Source organism: Megalobrama amblycephala, linkage group LG1 (genome assembly GCF_018812025.1).
Source record: "Megalobrama amblycephala isolate DHTTF-2021 linkage group LG1, ASM1881202v1, whole genome shotgun sequence".
Classification (NCBI taxonomy): Eukaryota; Metazoa; Chordata; class Actinopteri; order Cypriniformes; family Xenocyprididae; genus Megalobrama; species Megalobrama amblycephala.
Genome location: NC_063044.1, coordinates 73,147,882 through 73,174,316, shown reverse-complemented (window position 1 = coordinate 73,174,316; position 26,435 = coordinate 73,147,882). Strand labels below are relative to the sequence as shown.

Sequence of the window (26,435 nt, the reverse complement as noted above, 5' to 3'; positions counted from 1 at the left end):
GAAACAATCACACAAATGAACACAAAATTGCTCAGGTCTGAATGAATTCATCATATTTTCCTCACAGATCTCAAACTTTGACATTCAGTAACAGTATATCACTAAAAACATGAAACAATCACACAAACGAACACAAAATCGCTCAGGTCTGAATGAATTCATCATATTTTCCTCACAGATCTCAAACTTTGACATTCAGTAACAGTTATTATCACTATAAAACATGAAACAATCACACAAACGAACACAAAATCGCTCAGGTCTGAATGAATTCATCATATTTTCCTCACAGATCTCAAACTTTGACATTCAGTAACAGTTATTATCACTATAAAACATGAAACAATCACACAAACGAACACAAAATCACTCAGGTCTGAATGAATTCATCATTTTCCTCAGTCTCAAACTTTGAATTCAGACGTTATTATCACTATAAAACATGAAAAATCACACAAACGACACAAAATCGCTCAGGTATGAATGAATTCATCATATTTTCCTCACATGTGCACTAAATGTTTATTTCAGCAGGAAGACGACAGAAAAGACGCACAAGTATCGCTGTGCTCGATGAAAACAACACAGAAATGAGCCTGTCGCTTGATCAAACTGTGTAAAGTGTGTTTGATGATCGTGTAAATATGAGAAATACCGTGAACTGCTCGACTCTCCTCAGCAGCAGTGTTGCCAAACCCCTCCCTCTGAAAATCTGTAGGACCACCCTCAAAACTCTCCATTTTTCACAAAAACTCGCCAAAAGCAGGTTATTAAAAAATAATAATAATAACAATGTCTGTTAAAATCTATTTCTCTGTGCCAACACATCAATATTCTCAGTCCCTCCTTTCACTCATGAACGCATGGGCCCATGGAAAGAGTCATGAACACGAAGCCAATCTCCGTTCACAAACCTTCTCAACTTTTACTTTGTGCGTGGCTTTTATACATGTTCAGGGGGTGGTGAAGCAACTGTCCAATGAGAATATACATTCATGATAGAGGAATGTGGTACATATAGAAAAACAAGTCTAAATATGGTCAACTTCCTTCTTTCCAGAGCAGCCTTATGGCCCTCTCTCAAAGAATCAGGGACCCTTTCTTGGCTGCTTTCCAAGAAACACACACACATATACATAGAGTACATTAAAAACAGATGTGTGATGAAACAAGAACAACTCTCCTCCTCTCTCACCCTTACAGCCTCAGAGACCAGGAGAGAGAAAACAGGGAGAAACAGAGAAAGAAAAGTCATCTTACAATCTTAAATGTGAATCATCTGCCTTCACAGAAGCACAACACACCAGTTTCTCTGAAAGAATCCATTCGTCACACGTGATATTTCTAATTTAAAGACATGTTTATTACATCAAACCTAATATAACAGAGTGAATAGCACAAAAGCACACAGAGGTCCTTAAAATACAACATTCTTCAGTTACATTAATTATGCCATGATAAAACAGAAATAAAACTTTACATAACCTTTTAACCCCTCAGAAAATTAGTCGTTTTGAACAGTTAATAACATGTAGTAAATAACATGTTGAAAGAGTTTGTAAAAGTAAAGCGTGTTAACAGCGATTCTGGCCGAGAGGCTCTTAAAATGCAGCAAAAGACTCACAGGAATCACACTGATGAATCAACAGAAATTCATCCATCTGGAGGAAAACAGACCCTCAAAAGAACAATTGAGACAATTTAACAGTTTACTGAAGAAAACATTTAAAGTAAACAGCTGAACAGAAGATTTCTGTCTTTTTAACCCTTTGGATAGTGATGGGAGAAGCAAAGCTTTCTGAATCAATTGAACCAATTGCTGAGCAAAACGATTCACCAAACGCTGATGACTCCTTCTGACCAGAATGGTGTAAATTAAACAAAAACTTTGAATAAAAACCTAATTTACGAACCAATTACAAATGTTGAATTGAAAATATGCAGTGGAAATTGAACACGATTTTAGATGAATCGATTCGCTCTTAATATCTGCTGCAGATGAAGTTGAGTCGGTCGTTCTCAGGGCGGCTGATCCAGCGCTGATCTCCTCCAGACCGAACTGCTCCAGATCTCACTGCAGAATCACAGTTCTCTGAATCATCAATCGCCCAGTTCTGATAGCACACGGTCTGTCCGCTCACCCAGAACCAGAGGCCCACGGTGCAGGAGTGACGCAAACCCAACCACACCGCCGCAGTAGACGCCCGTTTAACCACATTCATCACACCGACGCTGCATCTCCTCCGACTGAACCGAGACCAGATCCACGTGATTCTGTCTGCAGTATCTCAGAGCTTCAGACCACGTCAGATTCTGGTCGATCACGATCAGTTTATCTGGACACAAAACAAACCACAAGATAGAGACTGATCAAAAACTACATGCACAGTAAAATCTCCAGAGATAAATCAACTCTGCTCGGAGTACATGTGGTTGCTCTCTAAATATTGTTGATCAGAGTTAAAGTTAATGAGATAATTAAGCAATTAATAAGGCTGTGACTGAAGTCAGTTGTGTTTCTCTTTTTCTTCAGTGATTCTGCTTGTTAACAGCAGGTGTTCATCACTAATGCACAATCATTTCTTAATTAATTGCTTAATTTTCTCATCATCACATTGTGTTTGTGAGGATCTGCTCACCTTCATAACACACAAAAGGATATATCTGGTTGCAGGAGAAGTCTGACCATTGTCCCTGAGCGTTCGGTTCAGCCACTGTACAGTTTTCACCATATATATTCAAATCAGGTTCACTAGTATTCCAGTATCTGAATGAGGAGTTACTCTGATCTGACCACCGCCATAAGTCTCTGACTCTGGACAGACCGATCCAGACATGTAATCCAGATGAATGATTATCACTAATGATTTTTGCCACCTGTTGATTCTCATTCTGATTCGTCACACTGACCAGATCAATGTGATTCTGTCTGCAGTGACTCCGAGCGTCTGTCCAGTTCTTCTCCTGATTGACAAAGACAGGTCCTGTGTTTGCTTTAAGACAAACAAATGGAAACAGATTCATGAATCAGGTCATTCATTATTCTCATGCTGCTTTATGGTGTAAATGTGCACAGGAGCAGTGCTGGAAACTTCACAAACACATCATTCAAAGACTTTTTCTACAGCTGATGATATATTGAATATACAATCAATGTTAGATCATCATATCAACTCGTCCAGCCCTAAAACTTGTATAGTTTTTGTCAGTGTTTATTTAGAAACACCCAATTATGCAGAATATAAGATGGTAAATATTGAATTGATGCAAATCCATGATTCTCTGCCTGGAGTCCAGTTGTTTCTGTGAATTACAGCGATTCATTTGCTCCTATACTCTGTAGTTTGACAGTCTGTAAAAATATACCTCTGATTTCTTATCAAATATTTGTACAGTCAATCTCTAAGCTCTTTCCTGTTTTGTGTGTTCTTCGCAGCATTCATGCTAAAAACGATTGCTGCAGCTCAGTCTTTTTGCCACTCAGTGGGTGAGATCAGTAAAAGCCATTATATTTGATAGCCTATATAGGACATCTATAAATGAGTGGTAATTGTAATTATTAAATAGCTGAACTCACTGTTGTTGCAGATGAAATAACGTTTATCACTACAAGGCAAATCCTCCCATTTTCCATTCACCATCATTCCACAATCATCTCTGCCTTCTGGTTGTCCAGCAGTCCAGTTCAGATAGACCACAGGTTCACCTGAAGACCACTGCCATTTATCAACACCCGTCTTCTGCAGCCCAATCCAGACATACTGAACACGTCCATCATTCACACTCTTCTTCAGCTCCTTTATGTCGTTCATGTTGTCAACGGTGGCCAGATCTGTGTATTTCTCTTTGCAGTATCTCTGAGCTTCAGTCCAGTTCTTCGCCTCATTTATAAAGTGATACTGACGCTGAACACATTCAGATACGGAGCAGAGAGCTGTGAAAGAGAGGCTTTGAGTTAATGCTTTCCAACCCTATGATATATATAATTTAATAATCGTAATAATAGTGTTTTTACACTAATAAACTTTCACTTCTTGTTAGTTTCACTCAAACCACCCTTGTTCACATTACTCATGTAACTACATGAAAGTAATTTAACTGCATTGTTTCTACTAAAAATGAGTATTGTCAGCTTTACTTAGTGTTTGTTCAGTCAACTTAACATTGCTGAATGAAATAAATTAATGTAGACATAACTAAGTAGGCAGTGGATCCGTAGATCCCACATGCTTTGCAAGGGACTGCATTACAGTGGGAACAGTCCTCCATTATGCAGAAGTGTGTTTTCTGTGACGACCCGGAGTATCCTCCCTACCTGTTGGTGGCAGACTGCGGGAGTTCTGTGTCGCTTCTGATTGATTGATTGATTGATTAATTAATAGTGATCAGGGGTGTAGAATATATATAAGGACTCAGGGTTGTTTATTGAGGTTAGCTCTCTTGGTGGGGTGGTTCTCCCAGGAGTTGCTCTTGACATCTCTCTCTTTCTTTAGTTATACATTTCTTATATCTTGTAGCTTTAAGACTTAGTTAGTGTTATTTTGTTATTTCCTTTGATATTTTATTTTTCCCTAGACTTACGTTTGTTATTTGTGATTATTGCTATGTTTGTTAAATCAATAAATTAATTTATATTGATTGCACGGTGGTGTGTCATCCCTTTTTTATGTTGTGGCTTGAAACGAGCTGGCCGTAACATAAAATTGGGGGCTCGTCACGGATCGCTACATGTATAAGTAAGTGTATGATGTTTTCAGTGTTCACCTGTGCAAATGAGCAGACTTCAGTTATTTAGTGTGTTCTCAGCTGGGTTGTAAGTAATCCTTCCATCGGGACACTATTTGTTATTTTTGTTTGTTATTTTGCCTTTCTTATTTTTAAAGGTTATTCTGGGCGGAGGTTTTAAATCTCTGTCGGGGGTACGCTTCGGGCTTTTGGTTTAAATGTACCAATTGTCCCAGAGTTTAGCGTTTAAATGCCGCCTCGAGCCCGGTACACCTTTGAAGACTAGGTAGGTTTAGTTAGTTTCATTTAGTGTGTAGTTAGGAACTGAAGTCTCTCATTTTCATTTAAGGTGACATTGTTTGCTGTTTTTTGCGTCCGTGTTGTTTGTAGTGCCTGCCAGTATGAAGATGTTGTGGGGAACGACTTGTGGTAAGTTTGTATTGCATCTATCTTGTAACTGGGCGGGGTTTTGCAATTTGAGCGTGTTATGCTGCGACGATCCCTGGCGAAGAGGCTTATGGGATTTGTAGTTTCAATGTTGTAGTTTATAGTGGCGTTCTCACATGTGTTTTGTTTGTTAGCCTAACTTCTAGCGTACTAAAAATGCCTTCGGTAGTCGAAGATTTCTTCGCGTTTCCTTCAGAAATATTACTGGAGAGATGCACCAAGGAAGAATTGTTGCAGATTGCAGAGCGTTTTGGCGTGGAGGTGACAAGCAACGACAAGAAGCTTAGAGAAACGCTGATGAACACTGTGAGAAGCGCGCTTTTCGAACGGGGCGTTTTAGAGGTAAGAGCTGAAGTTATTAACCCTGAAGAGTCTTTAACGTCTCCTCTTTTTGATGCTGACAGAAATGTAAAGTTTAGTGAGATGTCTTTGCAAGAAAAGCAGCTATGTGTTGATGTGGAGAAGCTTCGTGCAGAGCGTGACGTTTGTGCTTTGAAAGAGAAAGAGTTGGAGAGAGATGTTGAGGTGAAGAGGTTACAACAACAGTTAGAGATGCGAAAATTGGAGTTGCAGTTTGAAAAAGAAAGGGAAGAAAGACAGTTTCAGTTGAGAAAGCTCGAATTAGAAATGACTGTAAAAACTGTTGAAACTCCACTTTCTGTGTCCTCTAATGAATCCGTCTCTGCTGCACCTGTTTTTGATGTTTTTAAACACATGAGAATGGTACCGCCGTTTTCTGAGAGGGAGGTAGAGAAATATTTTTCTCATTTTGAACGTGTCGCAGAGTCGCTGAAATGGCCCAGAGAATTTTGGACATTATTGCTGCAATGTGTGTTAACAGGGAGAGCACAGGAAGTTTATTCAGCGCTGACTGTTGAGCAAAGCGGTGACTACGAAATTGTTAAATCTGCACTATTGCAAGCATATGAATTAGCACCTGAGGCATATCGTCAGAGATTTAGAAGTTTCTTTAAACCTGAGAAGTGCACTTATCTTGAATTTGCCAGAGAAAAAGAAAATATGTTTGATCGTTGGTGTACCTCGATGAAAGTCAACCACTAAAGAACAGCTTAGAGAACTGATTCTTTTGGAAGAGTTTAAACATTGCGTGCCGAATGCTGTCGCTATGTATTTAAATGAGCATAAGGTGAGTAAATTGTCCGATGCTGCTCTCATGGCCGACGAATTTGTTCTTACTCACCGAAGTACGACTAGCCATTTAAATGACTTGCATAAACCTAAGATGAGTGTCTTTGGTAAGAGCAAAGCGACTGTAACACGTCAGAATGTTGTTTCTAGTTCTTCCACTGATCATGCTGTTGCTAATACACGCATAAAAGGTGAGATTGTTTGCTTTTATTGTAAAAAGGCGGGGCATAAAATTTCTGATTGTGCTGTTCTTAAGAAAAAGGAGAGATCTGCTAAAACTGTCGGCTTAATTTCTACATCATGCGAGAACCACAGTCTTGCCCAATCTGTGAAAATACAGCCTAAGCAGAGGGATATCTCTGAGTTGGAGATTGAGGATGTTAAGTGTCATAATGATTATGCACCATTTCTTACAGAGGGGACTGTGTCTTTGCCTGGCTTTGAGAAGACTGTTCCTGTTTGTATCCTTCGAGATACTGGGGCCGCGCAGTCCTTTTTATTGGAAGGACTTCTGCCTTTGTCTGATAGTACTGCTACTGGAACTCATGTACTAGTTAGAGGGTTTGAGATGGGGTTTATGGAAGTTCCTTTACACCGCATACATCTCTCCTCAAAACTGGTGTCGGGTAATGTTGTTGTTGGAGTTCGTGCTGTGCTTCCTGTTCCTGGTGTCACCTTTATACTAGGTAATGATCTAGCAGGAGGAAATGTGTGGGAAAAGTCTGACGGTGGAGTTCCACCTATAGTGGTTCCTGATGTAGACAAAATGGATGTCTCCCCTGACCGTCCTAATTTATTTCCTGCATGTGCCATAACTCGAGCCAAGGCTAAGAAAATGATATCTGATGAAAAGGGAAGTATTCTTAGTGATACTTTTATTTCCTCTGTGAATTCTTCCCAACCAGACCGTAATACTGTGTACACTGATAATGAAGATGTGATTCCTGTGTTTGAGTTACCATCTGTTGTTGACAATGGGGAAAAATCTCGTTCTAAGCCTGAAAGTATATTTTGCTTTGATAATGCTGATGCTTGTTCTTTATCTCCACTGTATAGTGTAACTCGAGATGAATTAATCAAAGAACAGCAGTCGGATTGCACCCTCCAAGATCTTTTTTCTTCAGTGAAGGAAGGAAGTGGTGACCAGAATTCACTTCCTGTCTACTTTCTTCGAGATGGATTGCTCTGTAGACAACAACCTATGAGTTCTGATATTTTAATCAACCCTAGAATTCAAATTGTGGTTCCTGCTTACTTTTCGTCAAGCTGTCCTGCAGTTATCTCATGAAGGTGTAGCTGGTCATATGGGTGTACGAAAGACCTATGACAGAATTTTGAGAAAATTCTATTGGCCAAGAATCAAGCGAGATGTAATCAGTTATATACGGTCTTGTCATACGTGTCAAATGACTGGGAAGCCAAACCAGAAAATTCCGCTGGCTCCGTTACAGCCTATTGCTGCTGTTACAACTCCCTTCGAACATTTGATCATTGATTGTGTTGGTCCTTTACCGCGATCTAAAGCTGGACATGCTTATCTATTGACGGTAATGTGTCAGTCCACACGCTATCCTGCAGCCTATCCCTTGAGATCAATTACTACCAAATCGGTTTTAAAAGCTCTAACAAGTTTCATGTCTATCTTTGGCATTCCGAAAAATATCCAGTCTGATCAGGGCTCGAACTTTATGTCTCGACATTTCTCTAAAGTCATGAGACAACTTAAAGTAACACATAACATCTCAAGTGCCTATCATCCTCAGAGTCAGGGGGCGCTAGAGAGATTCCATCAGACCCTGAAGTCACTTTTGAGATCTTATTGTGTTGAACTCGACTGTGACTGGGAAGAGGGACTTCCTTGGATGTTATTAGCAATCCGTGAAGTCGTACAAGAGAGCATAGGTTTCAGTCCTAATGAATTGGTGTTTGGACACACTGTCAGGGGCCCTATTGCTGTTCTTGCTGACGAATGGAAGACCTCTGACCCGCCAGAGAATGTTTTAGACTATGTAAGTAGCTTTCGTTATCGACTCTATGAAGCTAGAGCTATTGCCCAAAGAAAACTAGGTAAGTCTCAGGGGAAGATGCAGAGATTGTTTGACCGTAAGGTTAAGCCTAGAGAATTTCAGGTAGGTGACCAAGTGTTGGCTTTATTACCCATTTTGACTAGTCCTTTCCAGGCTAGGTTTACGGGACCCTATACGATCGTGAAATGTTTTCCCAATAACAACTACCTATTAAACACGCCTGATCGCCGAAAGAAAGTGCAGGTTTGTCATATTAACTTATTGAAATCTTATGTGACTCCTGTGACTTTGCTATTTGTTGATGTTGTGTCCACTACTGCAGTTGCTGGTCAGAGCACTTCAGAAATGTCTGAAGAGATGGTGGGACAGTCAGGTCCAGTAGCTATGGAAGAGATGAACGGTCCTTCTCGAGGGGTAGTGGAGGGACGACTTAACAATTCTGAAATTTTTTGTAATTTGTCTTGCCATTTGTCTCATTTGTCTGAGTCGGAAAAGATTGACATAATGAAATTGGTAAGTTCTTTCCCCTCTCTTTTTTCAGATGTCCCCACCCGAACTCATATCATCGAGCATGATATTGATGTCGGTACCGCTCAACCGGTAAAACAACATGCGTATCGAGTAAATCCTATTAAAAGGGAATTACTTCAGAAGGAGGTCGATTATTTACTCGCTCATAACCTGGCAGAACCCAGTTTTAGTTCTTGGAGTTCACCATGTATTTTAGTGAATAAACCTGATAATACATATCGTTTTTGCACTGACTACAGGAAGCTCAATTCTCTGACAAAACCTGATTGCTATCCTTTACCTAGAATTGATGATTGCGTTGATCGTGTTGGCTCCGCAGAATTCGTCAGTAAGTTCGACCTTCTGAAAGGTTATTGGCAAGTGCCGTTAACATCCCGTGCTAAGGAATTGTCTGCTTTTGTTACACCTGACAGCTTCCTTCAATACACGGTTATGCCTTTTGGGGTCCGAAATGCTCCCGCTACATTCCAGCGGTTGGTGAATAGAGTACTATCTGGGTTGTCAGGGTGCGAGGCATACTTGGATGATGTTGTTTTGTTTAGTTCTTCTTGGTCCGAACACCTTGACCAAATTAGAGAGCTTTTTGTACGTCTGGCCGAAGCCAATTTAACCATTAATCTTGCTAAATGCGAGTTCGGAAAAGCCACCGTGACCTATCTGGGTAAGGTGGTTGGTCGGGGTTTTGTGAAACCAATTGATGCTAAGGTTGATGCTATTGTTAAGTTCCCTATGCCTGCTACCCGTCGTGAACTCCGTCGATTCCTGGGAATGGTAGGCTACTACCGAGGGTTTTGTCAGAATTTTGCTAGTGTTGTTACCCCTTTGACTGACTTATTGAGTCCAAAGAAACCATTTAAGTGGTCAGAACAGTGCCAGTGTGCTTTTGATAATGCTAAAGCCCTTTTAGCCAATGCACCTGTACTTGCTACACCTGATTTTAAGAGGTCTTTTCTCCTTGCAGTAGATGCCAGTGCTTGTGGTGCTGGTGCTGTTCTTTTACAGGAAGATGCTGATGGAATTGAACATCCGGTAAGCTATTTCTCAAAAAAATTTAACCGCCATCAGCAGGCTTATTCTACTATCGAAAAAGAGGCCTTGGCCCTGGTGTTGGCTGTTCAACATTTTGAGGTCTACTTGAGCTCCATTTGTGGCCCCATCATAGTGTATACCGACCACAACCCTTTAACTTTCTTGGACAGAATGCGGGGTAAAAATCAAAGAATCATGAGGTGGAGTCTTACCTTACAGCCTTTTCATCTACAAATTAAGCACATACGAGGCAAGGATAATCTAATTGCCGATGCTCTCTCCCGTGTTTAAAGGGGTTTTTGCGTGGTGTTGGCTGTGCCCTTCTCTTTTCCTCCTTTTCTCTGTCTCTCTTTGATGTCCTAGGGCCCAGGAGATCCAAGAGTGAAATGGAACAGGATTGCAGAGATGAGTATCAGGGGCCTTCATTTTTTTTTTGTGATTATGTATTAATATTTTCTTTTTGTGTTGTTTAAATTTTTGTCGGTTCTTTAGGGAACCTCTTTTTGGAGTGGGAGGTGTGACGACCCGGAGTATCCTCCCTACCTGTTGGTGGCAGACTGCGGGAGTTCTGTGTCGCTTCTGATTGATTGATTGATTGATTAATTAATAGTGATCAGGGGTGTAGAATATATATAAGGACTCAGGGTTGTTTATTGAGGTTAGCTCTCTTGGTGGGGTGGTTCTCCCAGGAGTTGCTCTTGACATCTCTCTCTTTCTTTAGTTATACATTTCTTATATCTTGTAGCTTTAAGACTTAGTTAGTGTTATTTTGTTATTTCCTTTGATATTTTATTTTTCCCTAGACTTACGTTTGTTATTTGTGATTATTGCTATGTTTGTTAAATCAATAAATTAATTTATATTGATTGCACGGTGGTGTGTCATCCCTTTTTTATGTTGTGGCTTGAAACGAGCTGGCCGTAACAAAAGAGACCATATCTCAACCTGTTTCTGAAGGGTTTCAGTCTTATTAAACTGCACATCTGACGATTTGTATTTACTCAAAGAAATTTTGGCAGCTTTACTTTCTTTTGTTCATTCAACTAATTATTTGTTCAAATTACTCAATATAGTTGCGTGGAACCACTTGACTTTTTTTTTTTTTTTATAAATCCAACAACTCATTTATTTTAATGTATGTGAATATATGTTCAAATATAATTTATTCCATGTGACCAAAGATGAATTTTCATGAATGTCACATGATTTCCTTCAGAAATCATTCTAATATGATTATTTATTATCAGTGTTGGAAACAGTTGTGCTGCTTAATATTTTTTGCAACCTGTGATACTTTTTAAGGATTCTTTGATGAATGAAAATATAAAAAAAAGAACAGCTTTATTCAAAATAGAAGCATTTTCTAACAATATGCACTACCATTCAAAAGTTTGAGGTCAGTCATTTCTTTTTTTAATTATTCTAAATATACTTACTTTTGTTCATCAGGGATGTGTTAAATTGATAAAAAGTGTTGGTAAAGACTTATATTAAGAGTTTCGCTCTCCATCACTATTCCAGTTCACCTCAATAGATGTGCAGTGTATTTGACACATTGATAAAATACATTAATGAATAAAAGATTAAAAAAAAACAGTATTTATTCAAAATAGAAATCATTTGTGACAATCATGAGGGTTCAATTCATGGCGAGTGAAAATACATCTGTGCTAAACTTACACTTTGCATCTAACTCAAACACTGGCGTGAGAAATCTAACAATTTATTATGGCAGAATGATAACGATAGCATGAAAATTGAGTCACATATGTGAGTAATTTACTCGCATTGTAGAGGGTTGCTTTTCATAACGGCGTCAAACCTGATGAAAGCATAAACCAGTGTTTCTCAACTCCAGTCCGTTCTGCACGTTTGTCTCTCTTATCTAACACACTCAGTTTATGGAGCTCTCTCCTATCCAAATCAGGTGTGTTAAATAAGGACTGGAGTTAAGAAACACTGCTATAAGCCATAAATAAAATGACAAACACACTCACCGATGACAAGGATGAAATATGGAGTTTGGTCCATTTCTGAAAAATTGAAGTGAGAATTTGCACCGTACACAACACAATAATTGAGACAATATTAAAATCTCAAAGTCTGCTTGAAGAATGAAGATGCGAGTTGTTCTTACTTTAGAGGTTGTGTGTTTTGTCCGATTTTTCTGTCTGCAGCTTTAAACAATGTGATTATTATATCTGCTCTCATCCCTCAATCAGTGTGTCACATCACTTGTGCTAAAAATGGATCCACATCTATTCTCTTTGTTGGTCATTGTTGCTGTAATTCTTTAGAAACATGATTATTTGAATGCCCAGGAGTGTCTGAAAGTATATTTCCATAGCGGCTTCACAGGAAAAATCCACCTCAGCATTTGCATTTTCTGTTCTTATCATCAATACTGTCATTGAACAAAAGCATGTTTCTGCATCCCAAAAACAATATTTAACACAAACATTAGTGCAATATCTCTTTGTGACAAACATTAGTGCAATATCTCTTTGTGTCATGAGCGCTATATGCACACAATGTAATGGCCAACAACCCACGTGCAAAGACAAAGACAAGCAACTCTTTAATATTGGAAATCAGTAATAATAATAATGTTTAATTTATATAGCGCCTTTCCCAAGCTTAAGGACGCTTTACAAAAACAGTAACATAATAGACAGTCGATTCACATGAACAAAAACAGTCGTATCACAATCAATTAATCAGTTAAGTGGACAGTAGACATTTGCCCAGTCCGGGGATAGAAATTAATGAAGTTGCATATAATAGTACAATTTAAAACAGAAAACAGAGAAACATAACATAGTATAAGTAACAACAGAAAAAGGATTGTGTCAATAAGTGACAATCAAAGAATTGTAGATGCAACATAAATACACAGAATAAAAATACTCGAGAGAGAATTACAGCTGGTAGTGTCCAGATGAGGATAGTGTCTAAAGAACATGTTATGACTGACAGTATTGGGTAAACAAGTAGGTTTTGATTTGTGATTTAAATACAGAGAGGTTATTGTCTTTAGTGACAGTGGTACAGAGTTCCATAGTTTAGGTGCAATGACGGAAAATGACCTGCCGCCCATTGAAGATAGACGAAATCTAGGTACAAGTTCACTCTCTGAAGATCGAAGTGATTGAGGCGGAACGTAAGGAGACAGTAGATCAGAGAGATAAGGCGGAGCAAGGCCTTTGTGTGATTTAAAGGTAAGCAGAAGGTAATGCAAGATGGTACAGGGAGCCAATGGAGTTTAATTGGCTCCAATGGAGGTAATATGAGCAGATCGTTTAGTGTGGGTTAATATTCTTGCAGCAGAATTTTGAAAGTATTGTAAATGAGAAAGAGGCAATGGTAATCTGGCAAAGAGAGCATTACAGTAGGCAAGGCGTGATGTAATAAAAGCATGCACTAATGATTCAGCATCTTTTGGGGAAACATATGAACATATGAAGTTGGGCTAAACGGCAAAGCTGGAAAAATGCAGCTTTGGAAAGTTTACTGATGTTAAACATCCAGAGTCAGTGAAGGATCAAGAGTAACGCCTAAATTTCTGACAGTAGCCGATGGGAAAATTGATGTAGCATCAAGGTTGAAACTGGGGACATTTATTATATTTTTTGTTAGTGATGGGGAGCCAGTAATTAAAATTTCTGTTTTGCTCAAATTCAAAATGAGGAAATTGGGATTTAGCCAGGCCTTTAGCGCAGTGACACAGGTAGACAGTGATGTGGTCTGGTGAATAGGATCTGGTCGGCAAGCAGTATATATCTGAATATCATGTCCAAAAAGCAAGTAATAAACAGTAATGGTCTGAGAACAGAGCCCTGGGGAACACCCTGACTGAGTAAAGTGGTGGGAGATTTATGATTATGCATGGAGATGTAGTACTGTCTATCAGTGAGATAGGAGGAGAACCAGGATAGTGCAGCACCTGAGACACCGATCTCTGAAAGGCAGGAGAGAAATAGCTTGTGACAGACAGTATCAAATGCTGAGCTGAGGTCGAGCAGTAGAAGAATGGAGAGATTACCTGAGTCCCCAGAAAGTAACAGATCATTGACAAAGTTAACTAAAGTTAGTGCTGTGATGAGAGCGGAAACCAGATTGAAATGCATCAAACTGATCGCTGAGAGCTAGAAAAGACTGTAGCTGATTGGCAACAGATTTTTCCATAATTTTCAAAACAAATGGTAAATTGGAGATTGGATGATAGTTGGTGAAATCTGCTGGGTCCAGGTTTGGTTTTTTAAGCAGTTTTCAGTGAGGATCTAACTGACATGAGGAAGAATTAGAGTTTGTATTATTTCAGCAATTAAGGCAGGATTAGTCAAGGTAAAATTATTAAACAGTTGAATAGAATGAGCTTGCTCACAAGTAGAAGAGGTTGGTTCAGTGCCAAGAGACCCACATAGAGCGTCCAATTTATTTTGAAAGTGGCACAAGAAAGAGCCACACAAATCATCACATTCATATTGACTGGGACTATGGCTAGGTGGACTAATAGACTAATTTCTTGACCATGCTAAACAGTGTTTTTGGCCTATTGTTAGCTTTATTAACGATGTCTGAAAAATAGGAAGAGCGTGCTGCATTCAAGGCAGTTTTATAATGCCTAATATGTTCTGAGAACATTTGAAAATGGACAGTCAAGCCAGTTTTCCTAAAGAGGCATTCAAGCTGTCTGCCTTTTTCCTTCATAACACGAAGCTCAGCATTATACCAGGGGGAGGTGTGGGACAAAGGAACATACATGGTACCAATTGGAACATGCTCATCTAAAACATAAGAAATAGCAGAATGAGGTCAGATATGACATATGGACAGGTGAAATTAGAGACATCAGAAAGGGCAGAGGAAGCAACTGAAGCAACCAAAGTATTTACATTGGTATCATTGATTTTACGATAAGAAATAGTAGTATGAATAGCACCTTTAGTAGGATGTGATAAGCTTGTGATCAGAGACAGGAATAGCATGACTGCTGATGTTATTCACACCAGATATACAAAGTAAGTCAAGTGTATGGCCATGAGTGAGAGTTGGAAAATTAACATTCTGGGTAAGATTATAGCAGTCCAGGACAGTCTTTAATTGAGTTAGAGCAGATAGTATCAACATGAATGTTAAAGTCACCAAGTAAGATGACTTGGGACGATGCAGCACAAGCTAAAGTTAATAGTTCACAAAGTTCTGATCAGTTTGCTGCTTGGGTGGCCTATAAATAAGGATAATTATAAGAGGACAGCTTGAGCCAATTTTCAGAACCATGTACTCAAAGGACTTAGGAATATGGAAATCCAGATGAGTGATAGATAAAGAGTTCTGGTAGTTGACGGCAAGACCATACCTTTCCCATGTAAACGCGGTTTAGACAAGTATTGATATCCGTCTGGTGTAAGCAGGTTAAGATGTACGAAATAATTCGGTGTTTGCCAGGTTTCAGTAAGAAATAGCATATCCAGGTTGTTGTCCATAGTTAGTTCATTTAGATAAGGACCCTTATCTGAGATGGAGCGGCAGTTGAGGAGAGCAAAGTGATTTTGTAATACACCTTTATTTCCAGTTGTGTTGTAATTTAAGTTTGTCCCGTTTATATAAACAAGCGATCGCAGTCAAGTCAAGTCAAATTTATTTATATAGCGCTTTTACAATTGGTAATTGTTTCAAAGCAGCTTTACATATTAGAAGCACAGAAAAAAGGGAAGTGGTTAAAAATAAGCTGTACAAACAAGCGTGGTAATATGTAACATATACAAGATGGTGCTACATTAAGCCAGTGAACAAAGTCGCTCTGTAGACGGGTCGGTTTATTCGTAGTTCTGTTTTTTTGACCAGATACACGGAATACCAGTATTTGTAGACTGATACACATCGAAAATCCTGCAGGATGCACAAAGTGCGGGCGTCGGATGATGCCAAGTGAACAACAGTGTCGTACACCACAACGCCACGGCGCAGGTGCCCGTTAGGCGCCTTGAGTTCATAAGGCAGATATATACTCCAACAATAAGGAGAACCAAAAGTGGGATGAGTGAAAAAAAGTTTGGGCACATTTTTAGCAATAGCCATGAGAAAGGTAGTTATTTGCAAAACTACGTTAGCCAAAACCACAACCATTACAGCACCTAAAGCTTACGGAAAACTAGGCTCCCCAACCAGTCAGTAAGCGAATATGGATGACTGGTAAGACGGAGTGCTAACTCACCTCACAGTCAGTCCAACAGATGGAGGATAGAGGGGTTAGAGGGCTTGTAGCAGGCCGACAACCAGTTCCCGGCAATGGAAGAAATGCATTCCAGGCAGAGAATGAGTCCAGTGTGGAGAGAACTTATTATCCAATAGAACAGAACATGTCCACATTATTTCACTATGTACGCAGTGAAGTCAGTCATTCTTGGTGCGATGCCAACTCACAATCAACATTTATAACTTTCTTGATTTCTCAGTGCTAGTTTAACCTCTTTTTTTGCAGATGTTCACTGATCATCATGCAAGGCCTGCAATGAGTATGATTTGACATGGAATGGGGTCCAAATTAGGTACAAAAAAGAACTCCTTTTATACTTTATATACTTGTATGTGGTGCGAATGAGGACACCCAAACTATTAACCCGTTTAAAAACAGCATGAGTGCATGGACCTTCTGAATGATACCAAACATGAACTATCATGCTCTTGTTCACCTTGTTAGGTGAGTTTTGAGCATCTTTAGTTCAGGAGATGAGGAGGAGGGTTAGAGAAAGTGAGTAAGTAAACAGATGTGGGCAATCAATAGTGAGGAGGGACTCTTCTGTCTCCACACAGTGGGGTAGGTTGTCTTGGATGTGAACTTCTTTTAGAAAGTGTGCAGATGTAGATTGATTCCCATAAGAATTCAGTGTGGTTCAGCCATGTTGGCATCAGTCTTAAACCACTATCAATCACCACTTACACTAAATGTATTAAAATCCGAACCATTCTCTCGTTTTGGTGATTGCCTAGTTATTTTTTGTTACTGACATTTTAATCAAGCTACTTGTCCGGTTGGGGAAGTACAATTCTCTTTCATTTTCCCCTTTAAAAAACAAAACAAAAAAGCACTTGTCCTGGTCAAGCGTAAATCTCAAGCCCTGGCTTGAGTTAGCTTTTAAATGCGAAACTCCTTCTGCACAGCTTCTCTCTGCTGTGGATCTTCTCATGTGTTTTCAGATGTCCTGATCGACCGAATCTCTTGTCACACTGCAAACACTTGTAAGGTTTTTCTCCAGTGTGGATCCTCTTGTGCCGTTTTAAATCGTTTGCTGCAGTGAAAGTCTTCCCACACTCGAAGCACACTTGATCTCTTATACCAGTATGAATTTTCTGATGGGCACGTAAATTAAACAGCATTAAAAATCTCTTTCCACACACAAAACATGAATGTGGCTTCACGTCCGTATGAACTTTCATGTGTTTCTTTAGGGTGGATGCCAGAGGAAATGTTTTGTTGCATTGATCACATGTGAACGGCCTCTCTCCAGTGTGAACTCTATTGTGTCCTTTAAGCTGTTCAGATCGGGTGAAGCTCTTCCCACACGGATCACATGAGAAAGGCTTCTCTCCAGTATGAACTCTATTGTGGTTCAGAAGCTGTGATGACTGAATGAAGCTCTTCCCGCACTGATCACACGTGAACGGTCTCTCTCCGGTGTGAACTCTCAAGTGACACTTAAGATGATGTCTTCTTACGAAGCTCTTTCCACACTGATCACATACGTGCAGCTTCTCTCCAGTGTGAACTCTCATGTGTTCTTTAAGGTGTCCTGACAGTGCGAAACTCTTTCCACATTGAACACATGTGTATGGCTTCTCTCCAGTGTGGATCCTCAAGTGTTGATCAAGATAAGTTTTTCGTGCAAAACTCTTCTCACATTGATCACATTTGAATGGCTTCTCTCCAGTATGAACTCTCACGTGACGCTCAAGACTACGTTTGTATGGGAAACTCTTCCCACACTGAGTGCAGGTGAACGGCTTCTCTCCGGTGTGGATCCTCATGTGATACTCAAGACTTTGCTTTATTGTGAAACTCTTCTCACACTGGTCACATGTGAATGGCTTCTCTCCGGTGTGGATTCTCATGTGAATCTCAAGACTTTGCTTTGTTGATAAACTCTTTTCACACTGAGTGCAGGTGAAATTTTGCTTGGATCTTCGTTTCTTTAAAAATGTCTTTTTAGTCTTTGAGCGACTCAAAGGTTTTTCTACAGGTTTGACATGATGTTCCTCCTCCACTTCACTCAGTTCTTCACTCTCCTCCTTCACTTTTATCAGCTCTGAAAAGACAGAAAAAAGAAAGAATCACACTTTTGGGGTTATTCATGGTTTTTTAAAGTACCTTGTTGAAGTTTTTACACTTTTAAATGTTTGATGGTTGAAGGGTGAGTAGAATAATGTCATCTCAATGGCCTCATTTATCAATCTAACATAGAAACGAGTGCAGAAATGACTTTATGACAGGGTTCATGTGTGATTCATGAAACATTCGTATGGCGCCAATCCCATCGTACGAATGACCTTGTGACAGTGCACTTTCTTATTTTTAATAAGCACAAATTAAATTGGATTTGTGCTAATGTTCTGGTAAATGGCACAGTTTAAAAGGACACAAATTATTGTCCAAAAGCTGCCACAACAAAGATGGTGTCTATGTTGGTCCGGTCTGGTAATACTGGATGCACGATGGCGTATGCGTTAGACATGCTGAAAAGAGCGATGGAGGGGATAATGAACGTTAGAGCAGTTCCTCTGGAGTTTCACCTCTATATTGAAGCCGTGTTTATTGTTTTATCACGACGGAAAGTATATAACGTCGGCGAATGGATAATTACTCTACTTAATGAATTCGCTTGTGTTAGGATTATACCAGCTGTTGATGTTACTCCTCCTTTAATACACTGTGGAAGCAATGGATTGAGTTGAATCAAGTGCCGTGACTGACTGAACAATCATTTAAAATCCAGGCTATTTAAACTGTGCTGAAGGGATTTGAGATGAACAAGTTTTGCTGTTGATGATGTTGTTTATGCTTGCGTTTATTGCTGATGAGTGGTGATATGTGGTGTGATAGAATTGTCATTGTGGATACACTGAAAATTTGCATTTCTGAGTGAAAAGTTTGTGTTTTCTTCTTCTTTGGTTTACCCTTAAAAGATTATGGATACATGTTAGGTGACAATTATTAAGGTACATGTGTCCTTTGTTCACTCTCCTTCTAACTGGACTGACAATCCTTAAATACACAATAAATTTTGACTGAATATTTATATCTGTCTGGCACCCCAGCGTAATTGTAAGGTGGAAAGTGTTACAACCTGACATTGATAAATGTGGCGGCTGAAAACAATCATCATTTGAATATAACACCCCTAAAAAGTTACAAGTTTAGAAACCTCGCCCGAGAGTTTATGACACGGAGAAATGTAACCCAGCCAATAAGAGTAGAGCCAAAAAGTAATCTCATGAAAAAGAAATTGATCTTACTCCAAAGACCTCATAATTGCAAACAATTACATTAATTTAAATGTATATTAAATACCGGTAAATAAAACTTTTACAAACATTAACACTATAGCATAGGCTATTTTCCCCTCACTCCTCAACAAATCCTTCAAATTTAACACTCACCTCTCTATTTCTAATATTTAGTTTGACAATCAATGGGAAATTGTCAAACCTCCCTTTAATGACCATTTGTGGAAAGCCGAAAAGATTTGGCACCCATTTCATAGTTTGTTTAATTTCACAGCTGTTAAAGACCCTGTGTGGTGAAAATCAAGTAATGAAAAAAACTTCTAAAAAAGCCATTTTGATAATCAAAGACGAGTTTTAAGGGATAAAACTGTTGATAACAGGAGCCTTTAAGATTGTTCCTGCTCCAGCCAATCTAAATGTGCAGAAGTGCTTGAATCTTTCTAACATGAATGTTGTTCAGCATCATGAATGAATGAAGAATAAACACCAACCTCTTTGTTCTTCAGTATCTTCAGTGTGTTTCATTCTGCAGGGTTCTGGATCACTCATGTTCTTTCACCGTCCCTCTTTAACCCCTTAAGTCTTGAGGGTATTTTCAGAGGGGTTTTTTTCTGAGTGACACACAGAAAAAGTAAAGACTTATAACTCCAAAAGTGTAGCAAGGAGAGTCAAAAGATTGGTATCATTTGAAATGATTTTTCTTTAAAAAATTACTAAATTTGAACATTCTCATGCTGCTGATAAAGACAAAAAATAAAAGTTTGCTCAAGGGAAATTTTACATATATTTTATATTTGACATACAATAACTCAGAGATAACTCAGATTTGTTTCTGGTGATGTTCCTCTGTGCTGTATCTGGATCAAATTTCATAGTGTTTGCATAAAGAAATCAAAAGTTACAGCATTTGGAACAAAGGTAGCCTTTTTTTGTTTATCCATTGGCGCCCCCTGATGGGAACTTTTAAAACAGTTCTTTCATGTGGAATAACTCATGATCGACGCGTGGGATTGTGTTAATCTTGGACTCATTTCAATCGGGAGAATCCACTAAGTAATGATGTGCCATTTTCTACAATCTAGGCCAGGGGTGTTGGCCAGCTGGTTGGAGTGAAACTCTGCAGGACAGTGGCCCTCCAGGACCGAGTCTGGACACCCCTGATCTAGGCTATGCATGTTTCTTGAAGTTATAAGATGAAATGCCACATGATAGCTATATTTTAGTTTTAGTTAGCATCTGTGCGCCTGTGGGGTTTTATGTGTCATAACTGCATGAACAATATCTTGTGGTCAACTTATTGGATTATGCTAATAATGGAATCATTTTAATTGGGAGAATCTGCTGTAAATAATAGGGCTGGGTATTGACACAATTTTCACAATTCGATTTGATTACTATTCACATGCTTTCAATATGATTACGATTTCGATATTGATTATTTTGGATGTAGTATTTCAGTTACAGCACATGGCAAATTTTCTAGAGGGAAAAATCTCTCAACTAATGCTGTAAACTACACATGAGAGTCAGCTGGTATTACTATAATAATATTGAATGTTAAATTAACTTATTTATATACAAACACTTAAATTACACTCAATGATGTTATTATTATAAATAAAGTTTAGAATTACATAATCATATTTCTACTCCAATTTGTTTTTTTTTTAAAATATAATCATTTAAATCACGGCTGTCATGACTGATTTATTCAAACATGCATTAAATATTGAAGAACATTATAATGAATATGTAACGGTGCATAACTATATTTATCAGAATGATGCTTTCTAGAGCACTTTTCTAGCTGACTAATGAGTTTATGGTCACTGAATATGTTTTTCTGAGGTAAATGTGACGTCACGTGACATTGTTTAAGCTGTTTTATTGAGTCTTTCCGAGGTTGAAGCACTGATTGAGCGATTACACGAGACATGATACGGATTTCAGTAAGTTGTACTGTATATTTTAACATACCTTCAGATGTTCATGTTTATTTAGCTGTAACTGGTATTAAAGCGGAGGAGAGGATGATCACATGCTTCTCTTTAACTGAGGCGCTAAAGCGATCTGTCACGCCACATTAAACAGCGCCAAAACGGTATTTATTTTTGAATCTCATAATAAGATGGATGTCATTTGAAATCTGAGACTTTGTTTCATATCAAAAGTAACAAAGATTATTGCGATTTATTGGATGGGAGGTGCTACATATTCTGCTCATTCATCAACTGAAAACAGACTAGACTAATCGATTCTTGGGATTTACGAATCCATATCAGTTCGTAAAAATGAGAATCGATTAAATACTGAGAAATCAACGTATGTTTACCCAGCCCTAGTAAATAATGTTGTCCAATTTTCCTTGTAGTCCAATCAGAATTTTTCTGAAATTACAAGCCGAAACGTGACATAAGTGTTGCATCAGCGTATTATTTACTTTAAGCTTGCGGGGCTTCACGTACAAAAACTTGCTGATTAGTCCAAAACAATTATGCTTGTTGTATTCTACTCTGTGAGACCTTTCAAATGACACATAACATGATTATATGAGCTTTATGACATATTGGAGTACACATTACAAAAAATATTTTCATAAACTATGATTTTTTTTAAAAATAGTTTTTCAGCAAATTCAGCAGTACTTAGAAGTTAAGTATTATTTGAAAGCAGAGTCATTTACAAAAGAATGTAGCCAATTTGATTATTTTGTGCTGATCAAGACAGTAGTTTTGAATATGATATGACAGTTTATTTTTATAGCAGGTGGCATGTGGGCAGTCACGTGTTAAGAGTTGAACGAAATGGTTGGAAGCATAGAAACGTAGAAATAAAAAAAAGAATATAAACTTTGTAGGTCCGCTGGTATAACCGGGCGCTCTAAAGGCTGATTTATACTTCTACGTCGTACCTACGCCGGAGCCTCTGTGTAGGCCATGCAGACCATGTAGGCTCTTCTCCGAGTGCTCCGCACCAGTTTTTTGACCCAAGGGAGGGTTCTATCAGACCATCACAGCGATTGCGGTCCACGTCGAATTGATGCGCTGTTTCGAATTTTTTAAAGGTAATCAGGCTCGTCGTAGGCAGCGATTTTCGAATATACGGCGTATCGACGCAGAAGTTTTGCTTGAAATGCCCATCCTAGTGTCAGTCGTCTCGAGTCAGGGGAGTTTTACACGCACAGCTCCTAAGTCCGTTACAAAAGAAATGTCTTAAAATATAAATAATGGCCAGAAGAAAGAAAAAAAAAAAAAAAAGTTGAAAGCATGAGCACAGACAAAATGTACATTTGTAACCAACAAATACCCTCAGTCTGTTGAGGCTAGGGTTGCAAAATGTACAGGTACAACAACAATATCACAATTTCACAATTAGGACACGCGCATGTCTAAAGCGGTTCCCTGATTAATGCTAAATCAAGCTTTGATTTGGGTAAATTTTTTATATTCACACATTCGAATACTTGAATCACACTACATTGTTAAAAAAAAAAAAATCCTTGATTGTGAAAAATTTTACATATTGACAAATTTTGTCACATATTGTGCTTAAAATTTCGCAAACATTAATTTAACATTTATTGGAAAGTCAATACAGAAGTGTGTATAAAACCAACTTTACCCAAGTCTTTCATAGTTTAATAGTTATGATCGCTCGCGTTCAGGTCTGAATGAATTCATCATATTTTCTATTAAATGCTCACAGATCTCAAACTTTGACATTCAGTATCAGTTACTATCACTATAAAACATGAATACTTGATTCACACAAACGAACAAAAATCCTTGATTGCTTTTACATATTGTGCCTTTAACACATGAATGCAACTCACTTGGTATCGTGGTAATTCACTGGTAAGTATAGTATGGTATCATGAAATGGGCAAGTGTCAATCTACAGCAGATCTGAAGACATCAGCATAATAAATGAGTGAAAACAGAAACTATTGACATGAATTGTTTACAGCAGTTTCATATTTGATGATCCTCAGACTATCTATTCAATCATCTCACTTTATTCTGAGTGTTTGCTGTTAGAAACTGATAATCTGAGTCAAATAAGAGAAAAGACTTTGACATTCAGTAACACTCAAACATGACATGAATAACGCACAAAATAGGGAACCCATCTTTATGAACTCTACAGGCAAACAACACCACCATATAAAACATGAAACAATCACACAAACGAACACAAAATCGCTCAGGTCTGAATGAATTCATCATATTTTCCTCACAGATCTCAAACTTTGACATTCAGTAACAGTTATTATCACTATAAAACATGAAACAATCACACAAACCAACACAAAATCGCTCAGGTCTGAATGAATTCATCATATTTTCCTCACAGATCTCAAACTTTGACATTCAGAACAGTTATTATCACTATAAACATGAAACAATCACACAAACGAACACAAAATCGCTCAGGTCTGAATGAATTCATCATATTTTCCTCACAGATCTCAAACTTTGACATTCAGTAACAGTTATTATCACTATAAAACATGAAACAATCACACAAACGAACACAAAATCGCTCAGGACTGAATGAATTCATCATATTTTCCTCACAGATTTCAAACTTTGACATTCAGTAACAGTTATTATCACTGTAAAACATGAAACAATCACACAAACGAACACAAAATCGCTCAGGTCTGAATGAATTCATCATATTTTCCTCACAGATCTCAAACTTTGACATTCAGTAACAGTTATTATCACTATAAAACATGAAACAATCACACAAACGAACACAAAATCGCTCAGGTCTGAATGAATTCATCATATTTTCCTCACATGCTGCACTAAATGTTTATTTCAGCAGGAAGACGACAGAAAAGACGCACAAGTATCGCTGTGCTCGATGAAAACAATACAGAAATGAGCCTGTCGCTTGATCAAACTGTATAAAGTGTGTTTGATGATCGTGTAAATATGAGAAAAACTTCTCGACTCACCTCAGACGACTCAACGCCGACGCTTCTTCTTCTGTGTTTTTAGCAGTTGGTAAACCAGCTTAAGGCGCATTTCCGCCCCCTACCGGATGGAGTGTGAATCCCCAATGAACGAAAGTGGTAAAAAATACCCAAATCTTACTAATCAAATCTGTATTAAATATTTTAGAAGAAAATTATACACTCTTACTGTTTCTGTGCATTCTGAAATATATTCTTAACTGTATTGCTGATTTCTTTCTGAGTTTCCACACCAATTTTTCATCATATGTAGTGAATAATTAATGTTTGAGTGTCCTAAATGGAGCCGGATCATAACACAGTGTCTTCTGTTTTTTCCATATACCCTCCGTTCAATCCCCACTTTGATATTTCTTTTGTTTATTTCTACTGTCACTCTAAAACTCCAATTATTTACCAATTTTTCCACTTTATTAACTGCTATCTACAAGCTACTTTCCACATACACTATATTTCGTCCCCTTTTCCACAAGGCACCATCATCCGTACATAAAGATTTACCAATCTTTGTCCAATCATATGTCATTTATCACTATATTAAATAATAGTGGGCTACACACTTCCTTGTGGGCTCATATCTTGTTAAAAAAAACCTCTAAAATCTCATTCAGAGATGTTTTATCATTTCATAACATATTTTGTCTGCTCCTGGAGAAGTATGTTTCACCCCTGGTAAAATCTGTGTCCAGTGTTCATCCAGATGGCACTTTTCAAACCAACAGATAATGGTTCTCTTTCAAAATTTGTTCCCTTTGTACTCTCACATTTTTCGATATGATATTGTTACTATGAAGTATGCTTCTCCCATCACTATTATTATTACTATTAATTAATAAATAATTATATTATATTATTATAATAATTTATCAGACTTTAAATGGTTTGAAATTGACGCCATCTGAGTGACTAGGGCTGCATTGTTGTTTCTCTAAGACTCTTATTCCTCGTCTGGTATCGTTTAAAGCCCTTTGAAGCTGCACTGAAACTGACATTTGGACCTTCAATCATCTGGAGGCCACTGAAGTCCACTATAAGGAGAATAATCCTGGAATGTTTCATCAAAAACCTTTTCTTTTAGACTGAAGAAAGAAAGACATGAATATAGTTGATAGTTGTATACAGTGTGGTCTTGGAAATTAATTATGTCTTAGTGTAATCATTTTAATGGGTCAGGATTAGTTATAACATATGCTTGAATGCGGAATGTAATACTATGAGATTAATGCATACTATATATTTTAAGCATATTAAACTCACGACAATGTAGATCTCACGACTTTATATCCCACATTGAAGCATATATTGGGAGTTTATTTTTTTTTTATATGATTAAATTATATAAATAATGTTGGCCGTACAGTGATACGAGCAGGGGAATTATTGAATGAGAAGCTGCGTAGCCTATACTGTAAATTAAAGCAACGGTCTGTTGACATGAGTGGACGTACACGCTACAAACAAGCAGAAATTAATTTCTTTGTAGATTATGCAACAGCAACTTGGAAAACAGACAAAACAGGAAAGCGATATTTGAGAAAAGAGGATATTAAGCCCATAGCGGAACTAACTTTACTGCGTCACGTGATTTCTGATTCTTGTGAAAAAGGCTAATTGACATCTTGTGATTTCAGGGCATGGGAGTTCCCGAACATAATGCATGATGGGATACGCTCCGAAGCGGTATTCGAGATAGTGTGGGTTTAGTCGTGCGCTTTAAGGGCACTGCACTTTGGCATTTTTCTGATCTTTATTCATATTTATATAGATCAATGAATGATCTTTATTCATATTTATCTTTATTCATATTTATATAGATCAATGAATTTGCCATCATGATGTCATCAGGGCTTGACATTAACACCCGCCAATGTTGAAGATTTCATTATGGTAAAATTGAGTATAATATAGCATGATATGATGTGTTTTACTTTACAATTATAATCATATGAGGAGTATGAGGCCTGTTCATGTGCTTCCAAGAAGAAGTTTGCTGTACACATAAAACATTTGAATCGTAACGAATGTGTCTATGAGTATGG

At 38.1% G+C, this 26,435-nt stretch overlaps 1 protein-coding gene and 1 pseudogene across 1 annotated transcript; both read right to left on the bottom strand.

Annotated features, from left to right (window-relative positions):
- Positions 1-937: 937 nt before the first annotated feature.
- LOC125248656 lies at positions 938-12,383 on the bottom strand (annotated as a pseudogene).
- A 3,327-nt stretch (positions 12,384-15,710) lies between these two features.
- On the bottom strand, positions 15,711-24,482 carry LOC125247123 (gastrula zinc finger protein XlCGF57.1-like). Its single transcript, XM_048158331.1, has 3 exons — positions 24,379-24,482; positions 19,904-20,023; positions 15,711-18,214 (listed from the first exon to the last, which is right to left on the bottom strand). The coding sequence occupies exons 2-3, from the start codon at positions 19,959-19,961 to the stop codon at positions 17,040-17,042; spliced, it is 1,233 nt and encodes a 410-aa protein (XP_048014288.1). The 5' UTR covers positions 19,962-20,023; positions 24,379-24,482; the 3' UTR covers positions 15,711-17,039.
- Positions 24,483-26,435: the final 1,953 nt, after the last annotated feature.

What these genes read in the sequence shown, in the direction of transcription:
- LOC125247123 (XM_048158331.1), bottom strand. Translation starts at nt 19,961, where the DNA reads ATGAGTGATCCAGAACCCTGCAGAATGAAACACACTGAAGATACTGAA. An exon ending in AGATACTGAAGAACAAAGAG is followed by an intron (nt 18,215 to 19,903) that starts GTTGGTGTTTAT and finishes CTGTCTTTTCAG; the next exon opens with AGCTGATAAAAGTGAAGGAG.